This window comes from Cyprinodon tularosa, unplaced genomic scaffold, assembly GCF_016077235.1.
Source record: "Cyprinodon tularosa strain WSP-4 unplaced genomic scaffold, ASM1607723v1 ctg238, whole genome shotgun sequence".
In the NCBI taxonomy this organism is placed as follows: domain Eukaryota; kingdom Metazoa; phylum Chordata; class Actinopteri; order Cyprinodontiformes; family Cyprinodontidae; genus Cyprinodon; species Cyprinodon tularosa.
In genome coordinates, this window is record NW_024038890.1 from 212357 (window position 1) to 234847 (window position 22491).

The 22491-nt window shown below is 37.1% G+C and overlaps 2 protein-coding genes across 2 annotated transcripts; one reads left to right on the forward strand and one right to left on the reverse strand.

Annotated features, from left to right (window-relative positions):
* Positions 1 to 4117: 4117 nt before the first annotated feature.
* Positions 4118 to 13002, reverse strand: sf3a1 (splicing factor 3a, subunit 1). The gene is made up of 16 exons (XM_038287284.1): positions 12864 to 13002; positions 12667 to 12748; positions 10910 to 11022; positions 10602 to 10809; positions 10256 to 10507; positions 10088 to 10162; positions 9855 to 10005; positions 9569 to 9765; positions 9267 to 9384; positions 7849 to 8156; positions 7490 to 7738; positions 6557 to 6761; positions 6325 to 6479; positions 4721 to 4822; positions 4562 to 4633; positions 4118 to 4476 (listed from the first exon to the last, which is right to left on the reverse strand). The coding sequence occupies exons 2-16, from the start codon at positions 12712 to 12714 to the stop codon at positions 4375 to 4377; spliced, it is 2355 nt and encodes a 784-aa protein (XP_038143212.1). The 5' UTR covers positions 12715 to 12748; positions 12864 to 13002; the 3' UTR covers positions 4118 to 4374.
* Positions 13003 to 13747: 745 nt separating this feature from the next.
* ccdc157 (coiled-coil domain containing 157) lies at positions 13748 to 22491 on the forward strand. The gene is made up of 9 exons (XM_038287245.1): positions 13748 to 14086; positions 16355 to 16505; positions 16580 to 17276; positions 18674 to 18751; positions 18837 to 18982; positions 19053 to 19229; positions 19304 to 19472; positions 19927 to 20066; positions 20433 to 22491. The coding sequence occupies exons 1-9, from the start codon at positions 13839 to 13841 to the stop codon at positions 20457 to 20459; spliced, it is 1833 nt and encodes a 610-aa protein (XP_038143173.1). The 5' UTR covers positions 13748 to 13838; the 3' UTR covers positions 20460 to 22491.

Consider the following 22491-nt stretch of genomic DNA (forward strand, 5'->3'; position numbering starts at 1 on the left):
ATCCTGGATGGACTTTTTCTTTTTTCTTTTTTCCCCTACCGTAATGAGAAGGTTGCCCCTAGTGGCCGAATACAAGAATACAACAGTTTTCAAACTCATAAACCGATGTGGGTAGAGTGCCATAAAACTGTGCTTAAAGCTACAGTGTGTAATAATTACAGGGATATACAGTCAGAAATGTAATATATTATACATAACTATGTTATTTTATCATCATCTACGAGCTCAGCCTCTTAACCTTAATATTTGCGTTACCTTAGAATTCGTTATTTATAATTACATAGGAGCGGGTCTTGCAGCCATGGAGGCAGACATCTTTGCGCTACGGCAGCGCAGAGCCAACAAACTAGTGATTGCGAGATCGCCAAAATGTCACAACCATGTAGAAAAAATAATGGGTATATTTATTATCTTAAGTCTACATGAAATCTATACCCTACACAGACTAATGAAATACTATCTGTAAAATTATCTATGTAAACAAACCTCATCACTTGTGAAGGTAGGTGATGCGGACGTCGTGGAAGACATTTTGTCCCGTAACGCTCGCCGTACTGTTGGGGGGGAGAAGCGGTGGGGGGGAGATGATCATGTTGCTGCAGTCTGCAGTCTGAGCGCTAGATGTCGCTAAAAGTTACACACTGTAGCTTTAAGAACAGCACAACTTCATATTTTTACTCAAGTAAAACTAAAATCTAGACTTTAATAAAGGTATTTGAGAGTAAGTATTTGGTTAAAGGCCACTAAAATACTAAGTAACCAATCTTAGGGTGAACAGATTTGGGTTTCTGAAAAGGAGGACGCTTGAATCTTTTTTTTTTTTTTCCCTGGGGTATGCTTCCCAAAAATATACAAAGGGTTGAAATTAAATAAAAATGTACAGAAGAGAATTAGGGCCACTGGGAAAAAAAAGTTAACTGATTTTTAAATATTATTTCGGTTTAATATGGGAAAAAAAGTCAGAATTCTGACTTTTTCTTATAATTCTGACTTTGATCTCAGAATTCTGACTTTTTTTCAGAGAATTCTGACTTTAATCTCAGAATTCTGACTTTTTTTCTTAGAATTCTCACTTTAATCTCAGAATTTTGGATCTTAATGTAGATGGGCACCATCAAGGAAGAGATGTGGGAGCACTCAGCTTCACTGAAAAAGATGTGAGTTGTTTAAGAGGGCCAGTAACACATTGGTGGAAAATGACGGCATTAGGCAACTTTTTACATGCCCGACGGTCCCCAGTGATGCTATTTCATTAATGGAAGAGCAGGTGATTAAAACAAGAGAGCTAGTTTTGTCTCTAAAACAGACATGGCTACAGCTTGATGCTTACATGTTTGTTAGCTGTCAGAATTCAGTCACAATTCTGAGATTAAAGTAAGAATTCTAAGAAAAAAAGTCAGAATTCCACGATTAAAATCAGAAGTCTGAGATTGAAGTTAGAATTCGGCCTTTTTTCTCATACTAAACTGAAATAAAATGTAAAAATCTGTTAAATTTTTTTAAATTTTTAAAAAAAAAATTTAGTGGCCCTAATCATCTTCCATAAAAATGAGTTTGCCCCATCTGGCTAAAGTACTTTGAACCAAGCAATCTGAAGAAACAAAAATCAATAAATTCCTTATCTTATGACCAGCTAAGACTAAACTAATATAAAATCATGCCAACAGATAACATATGTAAGGCACACTTGCTTTTATGCAATTTTAAACAATTTTCAATTTTTAAGATACTTTTAAAGACAAAAGTTGGGACTTTTCTTCAATAGCTTCCAGGTCATGTGACCCACCGACTCAAATTATTTGTGAAATTGTTTTACTGCATTAGCCTGATGATGCACACTCATCTTTATTCAATTTTAAGCATTTGCATATTTTTAAATTTTTTTTTATTATAAAAACAATTGATATTTCAATAGCTTCCAGGTCATGTGACCCACTGAATCCAAATCTACTTCCTATCCATGATGATAATTGGTATTTCAAAGAATAACTAAGATGGAAGTAATCATATAACACAGTAATTACACAATAAGAGAATTAAGGTATGATACACACTCTTCAAAATAATTTTTTGGGAGTTATATTTCCAGGAACACTTGTTACAGTATGTAAGAATAGTTTAAATAAAACTATACCGTTTACTTTAATTGCACTAAACCTCCAAATGAGTCGGCACACCCAGCAGCAGATAAAACAATAAGTCTCAAGTATGAAAAATAAGAAAGTGTCTCTCTCAATGGTTCAAATTTGTTTAAAACAATAAATGTAGTTACAATGATTGGAGTAGCCAGAAACTACTCCACAAAGAGTAGTGATATTTGGTCATATTTTTACTCAAGTAAAAGTAAAATGTTGTAAAACTACTAAAAGTACATCTTTTTTCCAAAAGTTACTCTAGTAAATTAAACTTACTAAACAACTTACTAACCCCTTAGTAAAGACAGTTTATAAGAGCACCGCTTGAATTTATGCAATCGATAGACAGATAAACAGATAGAGAAAAAAGAAAGAACCCAGCTTTTAAGTTGTAGGACATAAATAGGAAGTCTATTCAAGTCTAAGTTCCATCAGGGAAAGATGAAGGTCGCACCATCCTTGGCCTCAAAATCCAATATGGCTGCCATATGTCTAAATCAGTGGGTCCAAATTTTTATATGAAACTTTAGCTGTTTATCCATCATTAAAAAAATATTTTTTTGCATGTTTAAGAAATAATATCATGAACAGACACCATTACTTGAAAAAGTATCCATGTTTTGAAGTTTCACTTACACCCTATGTTAAAGGGATTTAGATCAACTTATGTTTATGAGATCGATTTGATCAAAGTCAAAACCTAAATTCTGTTCTGAATCGGTTGTACTTGATTTCAAAGATTCCCAAATCCAGTTTAAATATCTTGAATCATTTAAAGATGCATCCAGTCTCAATTTTAATCAAATAATTGGCTCATTGGGCAGTACACAACTATTTTGGACAAATGTCAAGCAGAATGTGGGAAAAAAAAACTACCTGACTGCAGAAGATCTGATATTGTGGCTGAATCTTTGCTCGGGCTTGGGAGTTTTTCCTAACTTTTCCCCAAAAGATCTCACATTGCCTATAATGATTGATAGAAACAGGTTAAGTTTTCTGCTCTTCTCTTGACTAGCTCCTGCTCTACATCCCCAAATCCTCCTTTTCAACTTAGCTGCTACTTGAAGTACTTGAAGCATTATTTCAGCTTTAATTATATTAATGAGGAGCTTTGAGGTGTGCTATGGCTACACATCAAAAGTGTTCAAAAAGGAAAAAACAACATTAGTAATACCAAAGGCAAAACACATCTTATGCACAAACAGAGGAACTAAAGTTCTCTTAAAGATCAGTCAAGCTAGCAGAGCTACTCCAAAGGATAAGTTGGAGCAGCGACTGTAAGCAGTGAAGTTCTGGAATAAAAAAGGTGGTTCAAACAAATCTTTGAGTGTATTTCATTTTTTTTTTATTTACTCAACAAAAAGTTTGACTGTATTAGATAAAATCTCACTGAAACAAATTAAAATGTTACAAAAAAGCTTGAGTGATCGTCGTTTCCCCCAATAAAACCAAATATTCAAATATTAAAAACCGTTGGTCTTAATAATGGGAATCCAAGACACAAATGTGAGTCCTTCCATGCTGATCATTTCAGGAGTGGACACAAGGACGACAGAGGTCCACATTCCATCTCGCAAGTAGTTGACTTCGTACGGTAAAGTACATTGGCTTGAAGTTATTTGCTCTGTGATTGCAACTAGAACACAGGATCCAATTTCTGATTACAAAGATAAATAAAAGCATAAGCAGGCAGCAGTACTTCTTGATTAACGACATGATTCAGGGGAGTATTCGCAGCTACACTTCCCTTTAGACTTTGCTTGAATCAAAAGACCCCTTTGCTTCAACCACTTATTTTAGCTTTTAAGACTTAGTAGTTGAAACTTCTACTAACTAGAAGTTTAAACTTCTACTAGGGTTGTAACAATACATTGATCCACACTGGTAAAACAAATGAAGAAGCAAAAAAAAGTTTCACAAAAAAATATCCCTAATACCAGAACCGTTGAAAAAAAAATGTAAATTCAAAACATACACAGCAGAAAAATATTAATAAGTATTTATTAATAAGTCTTTTATTGGAAATGAACAAACAAGGATTCCATATTTTGAGCAATCAGGATTAAGAACCAAAATCACTGCTAATTAAGAACAATATACCATTCAAGGACAGCATTAACTTTATAATAATGCTTGGGGGGAAAAACACAACTATATAGTTCCTAATTTTATCACTGAACTAAAATGACTTACAGAAAAGAATATTATATTGTTGGAAATTTTGCTCCAGAGGAACATCTCATTTCTTCCTTCCACCTCTCTCCTTCAGAGCCAAATGAATGATTGAACCATTGATCATGTTGTAATAAGCCAAAGAGTTTGAATCCTTGATGAAGATGCCCTGTAAATAAGAATTAAAACATAAATTAGTATTTTTGATCTATGCAGATAAAAAAAGTTCCTGTTAAGTTGTGAGACAGGTTTACCTCATACTGTAGCTTCTGTTTTCCAGCTGGCATGCCGGTTGCCTCGTGGATTTTGACTTTAATAACAGACACCTATAAACACATTTTATTTATTAATCTATAATAAAAAAAAGGCATATCTCAAATCACACATCTAAACTACAACAACCATTATCATACCTGGTCTGTAACTGGGACTGTGAAATTCAGAACTTGGCCATTTAGCTTCCATTCGCTCTTGTCCTGCATGTTGGGGACTTGTACTTTGACTGCCACAGGACCCTGCATGCAGCAGAAAAGGAGAGGAAAAAAAAAACAGGGTTTCTTAAACATGCAGTTATCTTTATTTTGGCTAAATCCGCATCCAAAACCATCAAAATTGTCTAAACGCAGTAATTAAAAGCATGACTAGAAATTTCCACATTCAAACATTTTACAATTTTATAACCTTCAGGACATTGGAGTATAAAAGGGTATAAACCACTTGTAGTTCAACTCCAATCATTCAACAATCCACATCGATACAACTATGAATCATTGAAGAGCTTTGATGCAAAAGAAAACATCTATCCACTTTGCCCCCTTTAAGATGTTGTTTAGAAATTCACAAGACAGAGGACCATTTGGCAGGTGAGCGACTATTATCGTTTTCATAATAAGAAGGATCTTTTTGATTTGCCTGTCAGAGCTTAGACATGAAACAGTCAAATATTTGAGATGTTTTTTTTTTGAGTTGATATCAATGTTGATGTCTAATCTGGGCTCTACTGATTACAAATCCTTTAAATCTGGGTTTGTGTTCGGCCATTTTCCTTTTCTATGGAATAATTGTAAACAGGAGAATGACCCTGGAGTGTGGCTGAAGCACATATCAAGAATAAAAAAAATGAGCTGAAAGGGGCCTTAAAAAAAACAATAACAGCAGTGCCATAAAATTTTGCTGTTGTGAGGTGACATCATGTGGGAGTGGTGGCCTAGTGGTTAGGGCATATAGCTTGGAATCCTAAGGTTTTGAGTTCGAGCCCCACTCCCACAGACTGCCTCTCTGAGCAAAAGACCCTTAACCCGACACTGCTCTTGGAGCAGCCCACTGGGGTGGGTTAAATGCAAAGAGTTCAATTTATTGCTCTGCTATTCTAAGAGTGTAATGATAATAAACAGGGGGTTGGGGAATATATATATATATATATATATATATATATATATATATATATAACAAATCACTAATTTAGCTAGGATTAGAGATAGACCGATCTATCAGGAGGCCAACAGTTGTTTCGTTTCCTTTTATCCATGGCCACCCATAGTGCATGCATTCACTGATAAATTAGTGCAATGAGCAGCCATGACTTGAGATCCTGCGATAAACTGATAATGTTGCATTTAATTTCTAAATGTTTCTTTTTCGTATAAATTATGCGAGTAACAATGACCACTGTCATGTTCATGATTAAATGGAGGTAGAACAAAAGCAACAAACATCAGATTCCAGAATAGCCCCCAAATATTTCAATTGGGATTAATAAACTTTTTAGGGCATAGAGCTTGGAATCCCAAGGTTCTGAGTTCGAAACCCACTCCCACCGACTGCCACTCTCAGTCCATGAGCCAAGACCCTTAACCCCACACTGCTCCCCAGGGGCCACAGTGGCAGCTCACTGCTCCATAAGGTGATGGGTAAATGCAGAGGTAAATTTCTCCAATGTGAGATCAATGAAGTTCAATTATTATTAATAATTAAACATAATACGGAATACTATGATTTACTTTTACTCTTAACAGACCTTGTTTCGACGCAGGAACTCTTCTTCTGGTATGAGGTTGTCCTCAGTCTTCATCTTCTTGTTGACTGGCTCATCCTCATGCGGCGGGGGTGGGTGGACGGGTGGTGCTGGGACAGCGCTAGGTGGCTGCGGCATGGGAGGAGCAGGGACAAAGGCTGGAAGAAGAGGAAGTTTGTTTCAGTTGCAAGAAGAGGAAGCTAAAGTGACTTAAACTGGGAAAACTTGCTCTTACCAGTTGGAACAACCATAGGAGGTGGTCTGGGGGCCATGAGATGGGGAGCTGGTGGCATGGGAACCACATTGACACGGGGAGCTGGAATCATGGGGGGCATCTGTGTTATGACTTGTCCTGGTGCAAGGCGTACAACAGGAGCCACGGGGGGCCTTGGAATCACAGGTACCGCAGACAACAGAGTGGTGCGGACTGGAGGAGCCACCTGTTTAAATAATTGAAGGGTGTTAAATCTAGCAGCATCCATGGATAGTTTTTATATTTTATTACATTACAAACAAAGCATATAAAAACTTCAGTAGGAGTAGAAATATACAGACTTTATAAAAGTTTTGCAGGCGTTTCGTTTCAGTCCCTCTGAAGAACTCGTTGTCTTTCACTGTGCTTGGAGCTGCAAATGCGCTACGTCTCTAAAAGTTTGCATATCTAGACACTGAATTTAGTCTGTTCTTTACAAAGTACTCCAAACTCAGTCAGAATGGATGAGGAGCAACGGGGAAGAGCAATTTCTAAGTCATAGATTCCTTTAAGTCTGAACTTTGACTGGGCCATTTCAGCACAAGAATAATCTCCAAATCTAACCTGGGATTTTAAAATCCAGTCCGCAAAGACTAGTGACCTCGTCATTTAGATATGCCTCAGGTCCAACACACATACATCAAATTTCTGAGTTAGCTCATTGGGTAAATGATGGAATAACTTAACTCGAGAATGTTCAAACAGTAGCAGACTGTAAGCATTTCAGAGTGGAGTTTTACAACACTTATATAAACCATTACAGTGTTAAGCTTGCAGTTCTTATCCAGGATTAAAATCAATCCATACACCAGTGTTTAAGTAAAAAAAAAAAAGTTTCTAAGATTCCATCTACTATTGCTAACTTCTGCAGACCATCAACTAAACACTACTTAATAATGGCACCATTAAACTTACAGAGACAGGTGGGCGTGACACAGCTGTGACTGGAGGACTAGGTTTAGGCAGATTGGGTGCAGATGAGTGGATGGGAGGAGGCTGATGAATTTCACTTGGCTTGCTTGGACCAATTTTCTCCTTTGTTTCATCCTCTCCCACCAATCCTTTGGCCTTGTGAATGGCTTCAATCTGCTCTTGCAGGGTGATGTTGGCCTGCGCTGCCTGCTGTGTGCGAGCCATGCTTCCTGAATGGCCATCCCAGGTAACCTAATGCAAACAGCAGCAAATTAATCAATTTCTTATTTAATCTTTGAGGATTAAGAAAAATTTAGCCTTTACGCCAACTTTAAGAGGTTTAAATCAGTAACTATTCCTACCTTTTCTTCAGGCTTCTGAATTTCCTCTTCACCAATCTTCTTACCAATGGCTGTCTCCTCCACACCAAAGATATCAGTACGCCTCTCAGCCAGCTGTTTCAAGCTGCTCTCAATATCCAAACCAGGGGCATAGACCTCATCCTCAGTCTGTCTGTCCTGAATGGTTCGGCTTCTCTGTTCCAGCCAGCGCGGATCCAGCAGGCCAATACGCATGTGCTCCTGCATCTTACTGGCTGGAATCTTCTCACCAGTGATTGGTGAAATAAGGTACTCATCCGGGGCGGCAACTGAAGGCGGAGGCTTGGAAGCTGTGAGAACAAGATTACATAATGAGCTTGATCTATTTGCAATTCTTTTATGATTTTTCTATAATCTTAATAAGTGCGTCATTTATTCTAGCCTCTGAGAACTTAATGTGTTGCTTCAACATCTGAAAAACACAGATTTCAAGCTTCCAGTGGTCAACACTCCATACTGCTAAGATTGAGGGTCCAAACACAGATTCCCAGAAATCTTGATTGATTATCCCCTCGTTCAAAAGTCTCAAATGAAGCAGTTGGTTAGCAAATTGGGAGTTTTTGTCCCCCAGAATGAATTCATCCCTTCCTTTAGCAAAGGGAAGGCCGAATATTGTGACATGTTTAACTGTTATTGTCAAATGCTTTATTGTCTAAAGAATTTTCATTCAATATGATTAATATAAATAACTAAATAATGCAGGATGTTTACAAACTTTATAAACTAGAATTACATTGGTATCTTTTATCGTTCCCGTTTTATCCATGAGAGCAGAAAAATATCAGCATAAAAGCTTTCAAAAATATGTATTGAAGCTGCATTTGTGTCTGTGGGGCTTTAAATTATAGCCGCACGATTACATAAATGACTAATGTGCTTTAATCATTTTTAAACATCACAACGAATAACTATGTTCATGTTTCCAATCCTTATTTTTCAGGCTGATAAAATAAAAGATGTCTAACTCGAATGCCTTTAAAGCTGCTTGAATGCTCTTCACACAGTCTACTGTAAAGCTTTCCTCAAACACATTATTTATAAAAGTTTAATAAATGTTAATTAAAATATATTTAATTTTCTGTTTGACCTGTTTTTAATTTAAAAGTTACATTTTATGACTCACTCTAGATCTCAACTCCCATATCATCCACAATTAAAGACCAATTCACAGAAAAGGTCAATGTGTATAAAGACACAAATATCTGCAAGTAAATGTTTTGATCAATGTTATGTTTGATTAAGCCATTTCTCACGTCATAAGACCTTTTAGTTTTCTACTTGTTTTATTAAGGATGTGTAACTTATTAAAAGTATTGGGTTTGTTTGATATAGTGACGTTTTACGCTGCTGCCAACTGAATGAGTCAAAAACCTTGTATAACTGAGTGAATAAAAGTTTACCTTTAGGGTCATAGTCCTTGCGAATAATAACCTGTTCTGGAGCTGGAGGAAGCGGGGGAGGCATTGGGTTGTCTGGTGGCAATGGAGCCTTCCCACCATCCTCTTCCTCATCAGATCCCTGAAGCAGCACAAATAAAATACTGTTAAAGACACGCTTTAAGGTTTACGCTCGTTTCCAGTAATTATTTGAAATCATGTATCATCTATGGAAAGATTAAACAAAAACTAAAAAGCTTTTTTTTTTATATATATCAAAAACTGCGTTGTATGTGAATAGCCCAATTCCTCCGCTAAGGTCTAACCTCATCCATGTCTTGGATTTGAGTATCTTGATCAGGTTGTGAAGGTTGGCCGTCAGCACGTTTCTCTCTTTCATCATCTTCATCCTCACTCTCAACCTCCATTTCAACCTCCTCACTTTCTCCAAATTTCTCGTAGCGCTCCTGGATCAGGATGCGAGCGCCCAGCTCCTCTGGGGTTGTAGGCGGAGGGAAGTGGCCTGGAGGTAACAGAGAAAAAAAAAAAAATCTATTTGTTAAAATCATCCATTTGCCTGATAGTCAAAAAGACAAATGGTAAAGATAATACCTTGTTCATTAGGCTGGAAATCCACAGTCTCCACAACAACAAAATCATGCCAGTCTATCTGGGCATATGCTACCCTTTCTTTCTCCCTTTCCTCTTCCTCCTTCTTTCTCTCACGTTCCTGGTATTTAGCCCACTCAACACGGTATCTCACCTGATATTTGGATCCAAATACACATAATTAGTTGCTGTAAACTGCTATGATTAGCTTTTCTTTTGACGCTTAAATAAATTACCTGGTCCATAACTTCCTTTGGATTCACGGCCTCTTTCTTAAGTTTGATTAGCAGGCCTTTTGGAGGGATCAGAATCTAAAAGATGTAGAGTTTAAAAAGCAGTTAACATTGGTCAATTAACACAGACCAACCATGAAGATCAGATCCAGGCTGAAGCTTTTAGGATACCTTTGTGTACTGCTCCACCAGTTTGGTGAAGTAATTGAAAAGGCTGTGCTGTGGGCGCAGAAAATCAAACTGGTAATTCCTCTGCTCCTTCTGCATGAGCTGGGTGAGAAACTGACGGCCGTTGCGAGCAACAAACTGTGCAGTTAGCTTCACGACATCCAGGTCAAATGCAGAGATTGATGGAGGATCAGCAATGAACTCGAACTCTGGAGGTGGTTCTTTTGGGACCACGGCCTCTTGAATCACCTGCACCTAAAATAAACAAAGATTCACTTATTAATAAAAAAAAAATTATAATAATTTACAAGCAACATAAGAGCAAATATTGTGCAGGTGAGTGCAATACCTTTTGAGGAAGCTGCTGGGTCTGCTGCATGGCTTGCTGTTGCATGACCTTAGGGATTGCTGCAGAGGGTTCTTGTGCTTTGCCCTCCTTAAATTCATTGACCTTGTGGCGGTAATAAGCATGATAGGGATCGTTGGGATTAAGGAAATTAAATTTAGGGTTGTTGATCTCATTCTGACGGATTCTTGCTTCGAACTCTGGTCCATTCCTTTAAAGTCACAAGAAACGGACAAACAAAAAATTTAAATGAAAGCTAATTTAAGACAGTTGCTTAAGTGTGTAAGTACATCACATGCAGGATAACTAACCTGGCTACAAAACTAGCCGTCTTGTCAACAATGTTCCGGACCTCTGGAGGAGGGTATATGATGCCAACAATGGGTTTAGTGGCTGGGGTCTCTTCTGCAGGACCATCATTTGGCTGAAAGGATTTACAAATATCAAATGTTTTAAGATCTACAACTGTAGATAACAAACATGCACACTTTATAAAACTATTATAAAATAATACCAATGGTTTGTGCTTTCTATTTAATGCAAAGCAACTATTAAACAGAAAAATTACCCATACCAAAAATGCCAACAATTGTATTAATTGTAACTGTACTGAACAACTAAAAGTAAATGTGTTTTATGGTATTTTGTTAGTGTGTTTTTATTAGGATTTGTGTTTTAACATCAGCCTCAAGAATCTTCCATTTTAAAAGCTTCAAAACTGCATAAAACCCATTTTTTAACTGAGCTTCAGCAACCCATTACATACATCAAACTGCAGCCTATTTGAGTTAGCGCTCAAAAATTCAGTTTTATTTTGTAAGATAAGTCCCTTTGGCTGCTTCCGAATTCAACTCGCTCACAGATTTGAGAGGTTTTATAATAGAAAATCCCTTTATTTTCCCACAATGGGCAAATTGTGAAATTGTTTAATCACTGATACCATTGCAGGATTCAAATCCAGGTCCCTTGCACTGAAGTCAAATACTTATACCACAGCTAATGAAAATCTTAAGCTTTTTATTATTATGTTAGGAAAAGAATTGGTGTATTTCATTTTTTAGGAGTTTCACTATCTGAATAAAGCACCATTTTATATCTATATTATTTTCTTAAAGGATTGGAATGACAGTTCAGATATGGATTGGTTAGATTTCTTTTTCAAACAACAAAACTAGATATAATTGAAAATAGGTGCAGGCTCTTTCATTAAGAGACTGGTTTTGAATACAACACAAAGGATTTGAAATATGTGCCTAATTGTTATCTAATTGCTGTTTCATTCAGATAGCTAAATGGGGGAGAGCCGGCCTAGTGATTAGGGCATAGTGGGTCTCGCTGGGTCTCTGAGCAAGACCGTTAACCCCTGATTGCTCCCTGGGTGCTGCACGGTGGCAGCCCACTGCTCCCCAAAGGGGATGGGTTAAATGCATAGAGTTAATTTCTCCATTGTGAGATCAATAAAGTTAATAATTTCTCTATTTTATCAAACTACATAGTACTGGTTGGTGCATTTTCAGACTGGTAGTAGGTTTCCTTTGCTGTTGTATGCAATGCAATGGATTTTGTTTTAAAAAAATTAACCAGGCCAATTCAAATCTCTTCAATCTATTTGTACATCTCACGATTTTTAGCTTTTTTTTTTTTTTAGCTTTCTGTTACATGGAAGTTTCAGTACTGGGTGTAATACAATAATAATTTGTTTGGCACCTGTATCACTTTGTTCTAACTTATCTTTTATTGTGTATTTCTTTCTCAAAACTATAAAAAGAAATAAGATTATTTGTCTTAAGATCAAGTCATCTCATATTCAATAAATCAATTAATCCAAATCAACATATAATATGCTGATTAGGACTACAGAGACAAACACTTTACTTTTGTTTTCCAACTTAGCCTCCATGCTAACAAGCTCATTCATTTAGCATGTTTTACAAACCCCGGGTCTTTTTTAAAACGTAAAAAAAATACCCAGACGGATAGCAAAACATTGTAATATAAAAAAAGGGAGGTTATACTCCACACTGTTCTCCAGTCGATAACGTTAAAGCCAGCTAAGCTGCGCTGTTACCTTGTTGTTGGGCTCCGGCTGAACTATCTGAACGGGCCCGGGCGGCATGGCTGCGTCTTCACTGCTGAAAATGGAAAGCTACCTGAAAGGCGCCGAGCACAAGCACAATTACACATACAATAAAAGCTATTCAACAGCCAAAGTGATCTTTAAATGAAATCAATTTCAGTTAAAATTGTCAAACTCGTAATACTCACGGCGGTTCAACGTTGTCTTCTTCTTCTTCTTTAAATTTTAATGGCGGATGGCAAAAACGTTAGCTGAGCGTTACCGCCACCAACCGGTAAGGAGTGTGGACCACAGGGCAAAAAACAAAAACAATATCCTGTTATACAATTTAAACTGTTTCAAAAACTCAAATATAACCCGATATCCTCTGATTCCTTTTGCAGTAAATTAGCCATGTCAAATTTAATTTTCATATCACTAGGTTTCCTAATTAACTTGTTTCTCTGAATCAAAAATTTCCTTCAACTCAAAATAACATGTTCCACTGTCTCATCTTCCCCACTGTCTGATGTTTCCCCATTAAAAATAATGACCTATTCAATAATGTGTGTCCTATTCTAAGTCGTGAGTTTTTTTTCAATACAATTTTATGTTTCTCCAAAGAACATTACAGAGCAACCATATTGCACTATAGGTATTCTTAACAACCATTTTTTTTTTTTACAGATATTTTCAACAGGTGTAAATTTAGATGTTTACCAGTCAAGTAACTGTCCTCGTTTTGTGCAAAACAAGAAACAGTAAGGAAGAAAGACAAGAAAAAAAAAATAGTAGCTACATCTATTGAATAAAAGTAAACGCTAGGGGGAAACAGCTGTCCAAATAAGACGATTAAAAAGGACTCGAGTTTTGATTGCTTTCTTATTTTCTGATAATTGTATGGTGTCAATGTATTGTTTGAGTTCATGATTAAAAGCAGTAATGCTCGGTTTGTAGCCTCTATATTTACATTTATGTATAAAGAACTTGGTCATGATAATAAAAATAATTATCTCTTCTTTCCTCTCGGTTTAATGGATGCGTATTGCTTCCGGAGAAAGACGCAATGCATTGTGGATCTTGGAGTGTTGCTCTTGCCGTTGTCGGGGAAACACCATGTCAACATGTCAGCTGGTTTCTTATTAGTGTGTAAAACAGATGATATTTAAAAATAATAGTGAGATATGACTGAGCTGTTGGGCCGTGAGAACTGCATCAAGAACCTCCGGAAAGACCTGGTCGATATTCAGGTTGCGATTGAGGACGTGCTTTCCAGAACCGGACCGGTCCATTACACCTCCTGGAAGTTCCCAGACAAACTGGCCTGCAGTTTGGACATGGTGGCTTTGCTGGAGGAGTATGATTTTGTGAATGGAGAGGACGCATACAATCAGCACTCGCATGTTGTTTTGTTGGAGTTGGTGGTTGACAGGTATTACCATAAACACTTTAAACATTTAAAACATTTATTTGGTTTCAACCATGGGCGGTTGAAAGTGAAATTTCACCAGTTTATGCTAAATTCATTTCTAAAATTAGGCTTATCCAATCTGGAGTTGGATGAGTTGCATAAAGCTGGTGGTCACTCTACCCAGCAGCCATGGGAAGTTCAAGAGTGGGGCCAAGAGGGGCCAGTCCCCCTTACACTACAAGAAATTAAACTCTACATAGGTCATATTTTCTTAAAATAAGTGCATTGGTTCTTGGATTGAGGAGATAAGAGAGACATCTTGCCAATGGAACGAGACAATTTACACTTAAAATAAGAAAACACAATTGCATTGTCTTATTTCAAGTGCATATTATCTAATTATCTTATTTTAAGAGTAAAAATATGAATCCCATCGGCAAACTATCTCATTTATCTACTCAAATTAAGGATAAATACACTTAATTTAAGAAATTTGTTCTTATTTCTATATAATTTTTCCAGTGTAGAGCTGGTATTGGGCCCTGGTATAGCCCCTGTCAGGCTCGGACTGGGAACGATTTTCGCTCCTGGGGTTTTTCCATCTACACAGGCCCACTTATGGACCCCGGTTTTATGCAGTTGTACTAGCTTTGGTTATTAACACGGACGCGACAGTGACTGCTGCTGCTTAACGTCCACACTTGCATGAAGCCAGCCAGCCAGACACCCACTCACACATACAGCACTGTCATTGACTCATGTTTTCCGGTTCAAAAAATGTTCATAAACCGCCTGGATATGCAACATTTTACCCAATTTGAACCAAAGTCCATTGGTCTCTTAGGCAATAAATCTAGAGAAAAACATTTTTTTACCCATAGACGGCCATCCTAAACTGCCAGATTGGGAAACATCACAACCCGGCAACAATACAAAACCCCATCATGCACTACATCTTATTTTTGCAAAATATTTGAACATAAATTCGCCAAATATAAGAGGAATATCATAGTTTGGTTTAAAGAATGCATTTTATTTTTATTATAATTTAGTTTGTTGCAAGGTTTTAACAGTTTGAAGAAAAATAAAATTACACCATTTGCCAACAATTCTTGCGCTCCTTGAGTTAGTTACTGTCACAGGTAGATGCTGTGGTCGGAGAGTAAGTGTTGGGGCCGATATGATTTAAGGAGCGCCGGCCCTTGCACGCTGAAACCGTGCAAATGTCCACAGATTAACTGTCCGAGCCTGGCCTCTGTGCTGTTGATATAATAAAATAAAAATAATTCTACTGATGAATATGGATTGGAACAGACATGATGTGCATTTCCATCAGCTTTTTCTGATGCAAATTTTAAAGTAGGTTATTGCATCAGAAAATCTTGACATAGCTTGTACTGTAGTCCTCTCCTAGCCCCCACAGCTGAAAATAGCTTAATATAAAATGTGCTGTGTCTAATTCAGCAACACTTCTTCACTGAAGAGGAAGCAAGGCTTTTAACTCTTTAAAAAGGGGGGGAGATACAGGTAAAATCTCCCTTCTTTTAATAAAATAAACACAATATACTTGTCATGAGAGATATTTTTAAAGAAAAAAACAACATATTTTATTTCAACAATAAATAATGTGAATTTATGTTGATCAAACAAGAAAGCTGTACAAAAGGTAACTTTAAAAAAAATTCTTTAATATTTTTAAAAGTGTCTAACAGATAAAAAAGGATTCGACTGAAGATCAACAAGCTTCTGTGTTATTTAGAAAGACCTTTATCTGAATATTTGATCCTTCTAATGAACACAAATTAACAACTTGCACTGCTTGTAATTAGTCTCAATAATTGGGCATTTGTGTGTAGTTTTTCAGCTATACTGTGTGCTTTTCCATGTATGAATGACTGGCAGTGCTCTGTTAGATGGTAATTTAAGAATATTTTAAATTTCTATGACTTGTCTGGTGTGTTCAGATGAAGTTTTGACTAATTAGGTGACTTCTGAAGGCTGCTGGTTTTATTGTGGGAAATCGGATAAAGAATATTGAACACAAACAGATTTCTAAAAACTTCAAGTTTTTGTTTGGGAAAAGCATTTTCCTTCCATTTCACAATTATTTACTACTTTGTGATGCTGTACCACACTCAATCCTGATTAAATCTGTTATATTATTTTTGGCTCTAAAGTATCACCATGTAAAAATATTCAAGGGGTATTAAAACCTACGCAAGACATTTTCTGTGACAGAACGCTTAAAGATTTCATTTAACATGCTGCTTTCTCTTTTGCTTTATCTAGACTCCTGCTCCTCCTACAAAGCGTCGGGGCTTTTACAGAGTTACAGAAGGGCAGATACAGAAGAGATCAAAGCCAGCAGAAAGGATGCCTCTCAGTGGGCCTTGTGGTCAGGAACTATTGGGGTAACTTACTTCAGTATGCAAACACGAAGGTATGCATAAAGGTAAACATTTGACATTGTAATTTGACCTTTCATTGATTTTTAACTGTTTCTTTGTTTTATAGGAGAACTCCAAAGACATAAAACAGATCAAAACAAAGGCATTAGACACTAATCAGAAGAAGGTCTCCTCTCCATCTTCCCCAACCAGCTCAGGGTCTGATTTCTGCAGAAATTGTGCCTCTACCTTGTTTTGTCCAACCTCATTCAAATTCCCCCCTGAGAATCACACAAGTTCAGGTCCAGATCTCAATGCCTCATCCTGTTCTAAAATTCAACGGCACAGTGCTGGCTGTCAGACAGTGGAGTCCTTGCTTATACCCTGTGATGCATGTTATCGAGTCCAATCCCTTTTGAGAAACACAGGAGATGCTTTGATCGATCTTTTCCAGAGTGAGGGTCTTCCCTCTGCTCTACAGCCTCTCTTAGATGCCATGCAAGACACAGTGGATCCAGGAAAAATTACGGCGGATGATGTTGCCCTGTGGGCCAAAGAGCAACTCAGGGACATGCACCGCCTCGGAAAACATCTTCAGGATGTGCGGAGTACAGTGGAGCCTCTTAGAGAAGCCCTCAGAAAAGCTGAATCAGAGCGAGACGGATTTAGTTCTCAGCTGGTAAGCGTGAAGAAGGAGTTTAAAGAAGAGGTGGAAAAACACCAGGCCAATATAGTCCAGCTGGAGTTAGCTCTTCAGAAAGCACAGAGATCCTCAAAGGAAACCGAGCAAAGGCTGCAAGAAGAACATAAGCAACTAAAGAGAGGTAGTTAAAGGATTATTTTCACTTTCTCCAAAAATGGTTTAGATTTAATCATTTAACCTAAAACACATTTTTTTTTTCACCTTTAGCCTATTTTAGTCATTAATACTTGCAGAATCACAACAGGATGGTTTTTATCACCTGTTTATGTGGGGGGATCAGACCTTCACTGCAAAAAAGATCTAGAAATAAGTAAAAAAAAATTTAAATTAAGTGTATTTACCCTTAATTTGAGAAGGTAAATAAGATGATTTGCCAATAAAAATAGTATCTTTAAAATAAGATAATTAGAAAATATGAACTTGAAATAAGACAATGCAATAGTTTTTTCTTATTTAAAATGTAAATTGCCTTGTTCCATTGGCAAAGTGTCTCACTTTCATCCTCAATTCGAGAAAAAACGCACTTATTTTAAGAAAATAATGACTTACTTAGATTTCCATTGCAGTGTTTGTTTACCCATCTTATCAGGGTTTTTTTTTTCAATTCGATCACTAGAAGCTACTTTTAATCACTGGGTTCCTTGTAAATATGTGCCAAAAAACAAATTTTACATTCATAACAGAAAAATTACCACTCCCACTGTTACAATACCTAAAAAAAGGTGGCCATCTACTTCAGGAGACAGAAAAGAGTCCATGTTCTGCTTACCGTCAATGGAGTATTTGTGTTGAGTGAAATACCTCAAGTTTCTGTGGGTACACACACACACACAGGACCCCACCTGGATCACAACTACAGCTCTACTGGTTCAAAGAGTTTGCAAAGAGTTCACCTTTGTGTTGCTGCATAGCCGCCTGTAGGAGAAACAACTGAGTCAGTCTGTTTGCATTGCATCACCATGTGATTGGCTGCTTGCTGTGCTCAGTCGCCACAGCTGTTAAAAGAATAACATCAAGGAGGGGTTATCTAGTAGTTGCTTTGCACCTTTTATTGAGTTCCCCATGGGCAAAAGCCGTAATGGATTTTTATTTTACTTTTTGTTGTTATTGTTACTGTAGGAATAGTAAAAATGAAAATGCCTACAAGTATCCTTTTTTGCTTTCTTTTTATGATTTAGTGAAAATAAGGGCAAACACACTTTCCAACAATTAGAACTAGGTCTGTAAAGCTTCAAATCTAAGCATATTTATTGATTAGAACTATTCAGTCAAAGTCCAGATCTTAATTCAACCGAGAAGCTAAAAAGAAAAAAGAAACATCTCATTGCTCTATCACCCCACTCATTTATGGTCACTTGGTTCGTCACCAAAAATCCCAGTGTGATGCATTGAAAAATGTGGCTTTAGTGGTATAAAAAGAAAGATGGAAATATAAAACAGGGGATGTGAATACTTTTGCAGGGACCATAGCATTAAGTTGATTATTTTTATGATTTTTCTTTTATGTATTTGTGATAGAAATGTTGTCCTTGGAGGAGAACAATACCAGACTCAAGGAGAAGGTGGAACTCCAGCTAAACATGTGGCAAGCACTGAGTAAAGCACACACTGAACCTCTTTCAACCAGCTCTTCTAATGTTTCTCTGTAAGAAGGAATCATTTCCAAACTCTTTCCAAACAGAAGACGAAAAGGAGATGCAAAGAGATGAAGAGGCGTACAGTAAACTCCAGCAAAGGATCCTGGAGCTTGAAACTCATCTCAGTGACACTAAACTTCTCCTCGACAAGGAGAAGGCCAAGTATCAGAGCGCTTGTTGTCGACAGGAGGTCAGCTTTGCAGTTAAAACGACAATTTTACCTGATATAAACAATTATTATTTGATGGTTGTGGATCTAGTCAATGCAGGCAAAGCAGCAGTCCTTATCAGAAAGAGTTGATGCTCTGGATGAAGAGTGTGACGAGCTACAGAAGCAATTGGAAGAGAAGGAAGATGCTCAGAGCAGTTTAAACAAACGGCTGCAAGATATTTATAAGTTGAAGGAGCAACAAGAGGCTCAGCTCTCTCAACAGCAGGTAAACGAGAGCGCCTGCACATCCATGACTCAAAGAATACAATCAATGTTCACCTGTTTGTTTTCTTCCATCAGGATATCTATAGAGAGCTCCAAAGAGAGAAGCAAACACTACAGACACATGCAGATGAGCTGGAAAAACGTGTGGCACAATTAACAGAGCATGTGAATACACTGAGGGAGCGGGAGAGACTTCTGGTGCTTTTTCCAGAGCTAAATGACTGGGCTCAAACCCAACCGCAAAGTAAGAAATTCCCACTTTCATTTTAAGTCATGCACATATTAGTTTCTGATAAAGATGTCAGGAAAGGTCTTAGAACATACGCAACTTTTAATTAGCTAACCACAAATAAATAACATTGAGAAATGCAGCCATTCATTGAAGCACACGATAAATAAATAAATAAATAAATAAATAAAAGCCCTTATAGTTCCTTTTAAAATAAAATGTATTTTCTTTTTTCAATCCATATTCCCCTTTTTGTTGATCAGTTACCTTCCACGAGTTATTATTTCTTTAGAGGATCATTCTTCCTGCCAAATATCTCCTGGGCTGGTCAACAAACATGTACATATAAACATATGTCCATGACAGAAATTGCACAGAAAACTCTATTTCGGGGTTGAAATTTTAAATTTTATCTAAAAAGTTAAACTCTTTTTATTTATTGCATGTTCTTCCTTTTCCTTTTTGCAAGGTACCGGAAACTTGATTTTAGATATGGAGCAACAACAGCAGGCAAACAGCCTTCGTATAAAACTTCTGGAACAGGAAAATGCTACTCTCCAAAAAAGTCTTGAGAAACTACGACAAAGACAAATATTTAACTCCACCAGGGTAAGAATATGGGACAATAACTTAAGATATGATTTAGTGGGACGAAAAGTGATATTTGATGTAACCTAGACTCCACTTGCAATTGGATCATAGAAATCTGTCCAAAAAAGTAAAAAAAAAAAAAAGAAAAAAAAAGATCCACTGGACTTTGTTTTCAAGTTTGAAGACGTTTGGCTCCCATCCAGGAATATTTTTCTATTCAAAATGTCAGAAATGCTTTATAGAGTGGGCCAAAATCAAAGCCTTGTTTTGGCTTAGAAAACATGCAAATTCTAAGTCTAAATTTTTTACTTTTTTGGAATGACCATGACCTGGATGTCTGAATCTTCACCAGCATCATGGAAATCTGTTTTTGTGCCTTAACAGGTGGATCCACCTCGACACACAAAGTGAAGACCAAAGCGGATCAGCTGTTTGCCTGGAAAGTTCAAGCCCAACCCAGAGACCAGACTGGTTCTTTATCATTTGGAAGAAGTTTAGCAAACAAAAGCACTGTGATGTTAATGGTAAAATAAGTAAAATAAAGTTTGAGAGGCTTTCACGGATCTAACTGATGGTGGGGAGCACTGAGATTAATATACTGTAGATGTAACAAATAATTGAGGAAAAAACAAAAGGTGGCTCTGATCCCTCCCACTGGATTAGCTTGGAGGTCACCTTGATGGTGTTAATGGTTGTTAGGGGGTTGTGACTCCCTCATCAGAGTGGTTTCATTCACATGCCTGATTGAAACTCAGAAAACCCTGCGGGGTCTGGGAGACCCCTCTGGGACCATGGAAGCTACAGCCGGGTCCAGGAGAGCCCTCTTATACGTGGTTTGGGGGGAACCCATGCGGGGTCAGGGACACCCCTCTAAGAATGCATGAAGTTTAATCAATTCAGACTAACATACCTTATAGGCAAAATAAGCATTTTGAACATTAGTTATGTTAAATGCATATTAAGCAGTTATAAACAGTCTAGATATTAATACATCTATAAATGATTTATTAACCATTAGATATGGACTGTAATACACATACAAGCATTTGACCAAAGAGAAAGCAATGGAGGAAGAATTTAAGGGAATTAAGAAAACATTAAAATAACTACCAGAGACACTAAATACACTAGAAGAAAGGCCTGATCAACAATGGTATTTCTAAACAAAAGATTTTAAAAAATAGGCTTGTCAAAGCAAATTGCGGCGCTAAATGGGGACGATGAAACAAAGAACAAGAAAATCAAGACCTCAGAGAGCCACAAAGATTTTAAACATATTCTAGGAGCAATAACTTTATTATCACTGGATTAGATAATAAACCACAAAGCTACTAAGAGCCGTGGCTTCTGAAGGAAAGTCGACAGAAAAAGATCGGTAGAACAACAGGTTATCACATTTATGAAAATGAAAGGAATGGAGATAAGAACTCAGGACACTGAAGCCTGCCATCCATTAATTACCACAGTGGTGTCAGACTCCACTCATCTTATCAAGTGAGTCTAATCTGAACTCTTGATGAGATGACTGGAGTCTGGTGTGCTATTGCTTGGTTAGAAAGCAAACCTGCAGCCACACGGCCCTTTCTGGAACCACTTTGACACCCCTGCATTACCACGAAGTCAACAACTCAGTCACCCTATTGGGGTCTGTAAGCAGAAAACTAAAAAATACTGTATAAAAAACAAGGAAGGAAACTGAAAGGCACAAATGTGTACCTACATGTTAACTTGACAAAGAAAAATGCAGACATTTTACAAAAAGTTTACTTCTTGAAAAGAAAACTTATAACTGTAAATTAGTTAAACTAAATCTGACTCCTGAAGAGGCGAATGTGTTGTGTATTTGAGGTGATCCATTGCTGGAAAGTTGCCTACGCAGGGGGGAAACAGGTGCCGCAATAACCTGCGACACAAACAACTACTGACTCCATACAATACAACTTGTTTCCAGATAATGGAGATGATCTCACCAACCAAGTGACACATACTTGATAAGGGAAAGTATAACAAGCACATGTATCTATAATTTTTCTTTTTCTAAAGTTCAAATTTCAACCACCATTGTTTCTTTAAACAATTTTTTTGTGACTGCTGTTATAAGTTCATCCCACTCCAAAAAAAAGGGGAGGAAATTAATAATATTAACTGCAATGATTATACAGAAACCGAAGATAGACCATTACATCTCCCAGCTGATATTTTGCCTGATATAATTTTTTTGAATCGGTATTGGCCAATTAGGGCATGCGTCGGCTGATTTATAACTGCATTCAGCAGCCAAGTCTTGTAAATATGTGGAGTTCATGCACCTCCCTTCCCTATAAATTGTTAATGTTTTTGTTTGATTTGCCAATAAATGTTTTTGTATCGTTTGAATCTAGACAACATTTGTTCTCATTGTCTTACTTTTATCATGATGGAGAACATAATCGGCTCCAAGAAT

What these genes read in the sequence shown, in the direction of transcription:
- sf3a1 (XM_038287284.1), bottom strand. Translation starts at nt 12,714, where the DNA reads ATGCCGCCCGGGCCCGTTCAGATAGTTCAGCCGGAGCCCAACAACAAG. An exon ending in CAAGGACTATGACCCTAAAG is followed by an intron (nt 8,157 to 9,266) that starts GTAAACTTTTAT and finishes TTGTTCTCACAG; the next exon opens with CTTCCAAGCCTCCGCCTTCA. An exon ending in CAGTCCCAGTTACAGACCAG is followed by an intron (nt 4,634 to 4,720) that starts GTATGATAATGG and finishes ATGTGTTTATAG; the next exon opens with GTGTCTGTTATTAAAGTCAA.
- ccdc157 (XM_038287245.1), top strand. Translation starts at nt 13,839, where the DNA reads ATGACTGAGCTGTTGGGCCGTGAGAACTGCATCAAGAACCTCCGGAAA. An exon ending in TTGGAGTTGGTGGTTGACAG is followed by an intron (nt 14,087 to 16,354) that starts GTATTACCATAA and finishes TGCTTTATCTAG; the next exon opens with ACTCCTGCTCCTCCTACAAA. An exon ending in AAACATGTGGCAAGCACTGA is followed by an intron (nt 18,752 to 18,836) that starts GTAAAGCACACA and finishes CTTTCCAAACAG; the next exon opens with AAGACGAAAAGGAGATGCAA.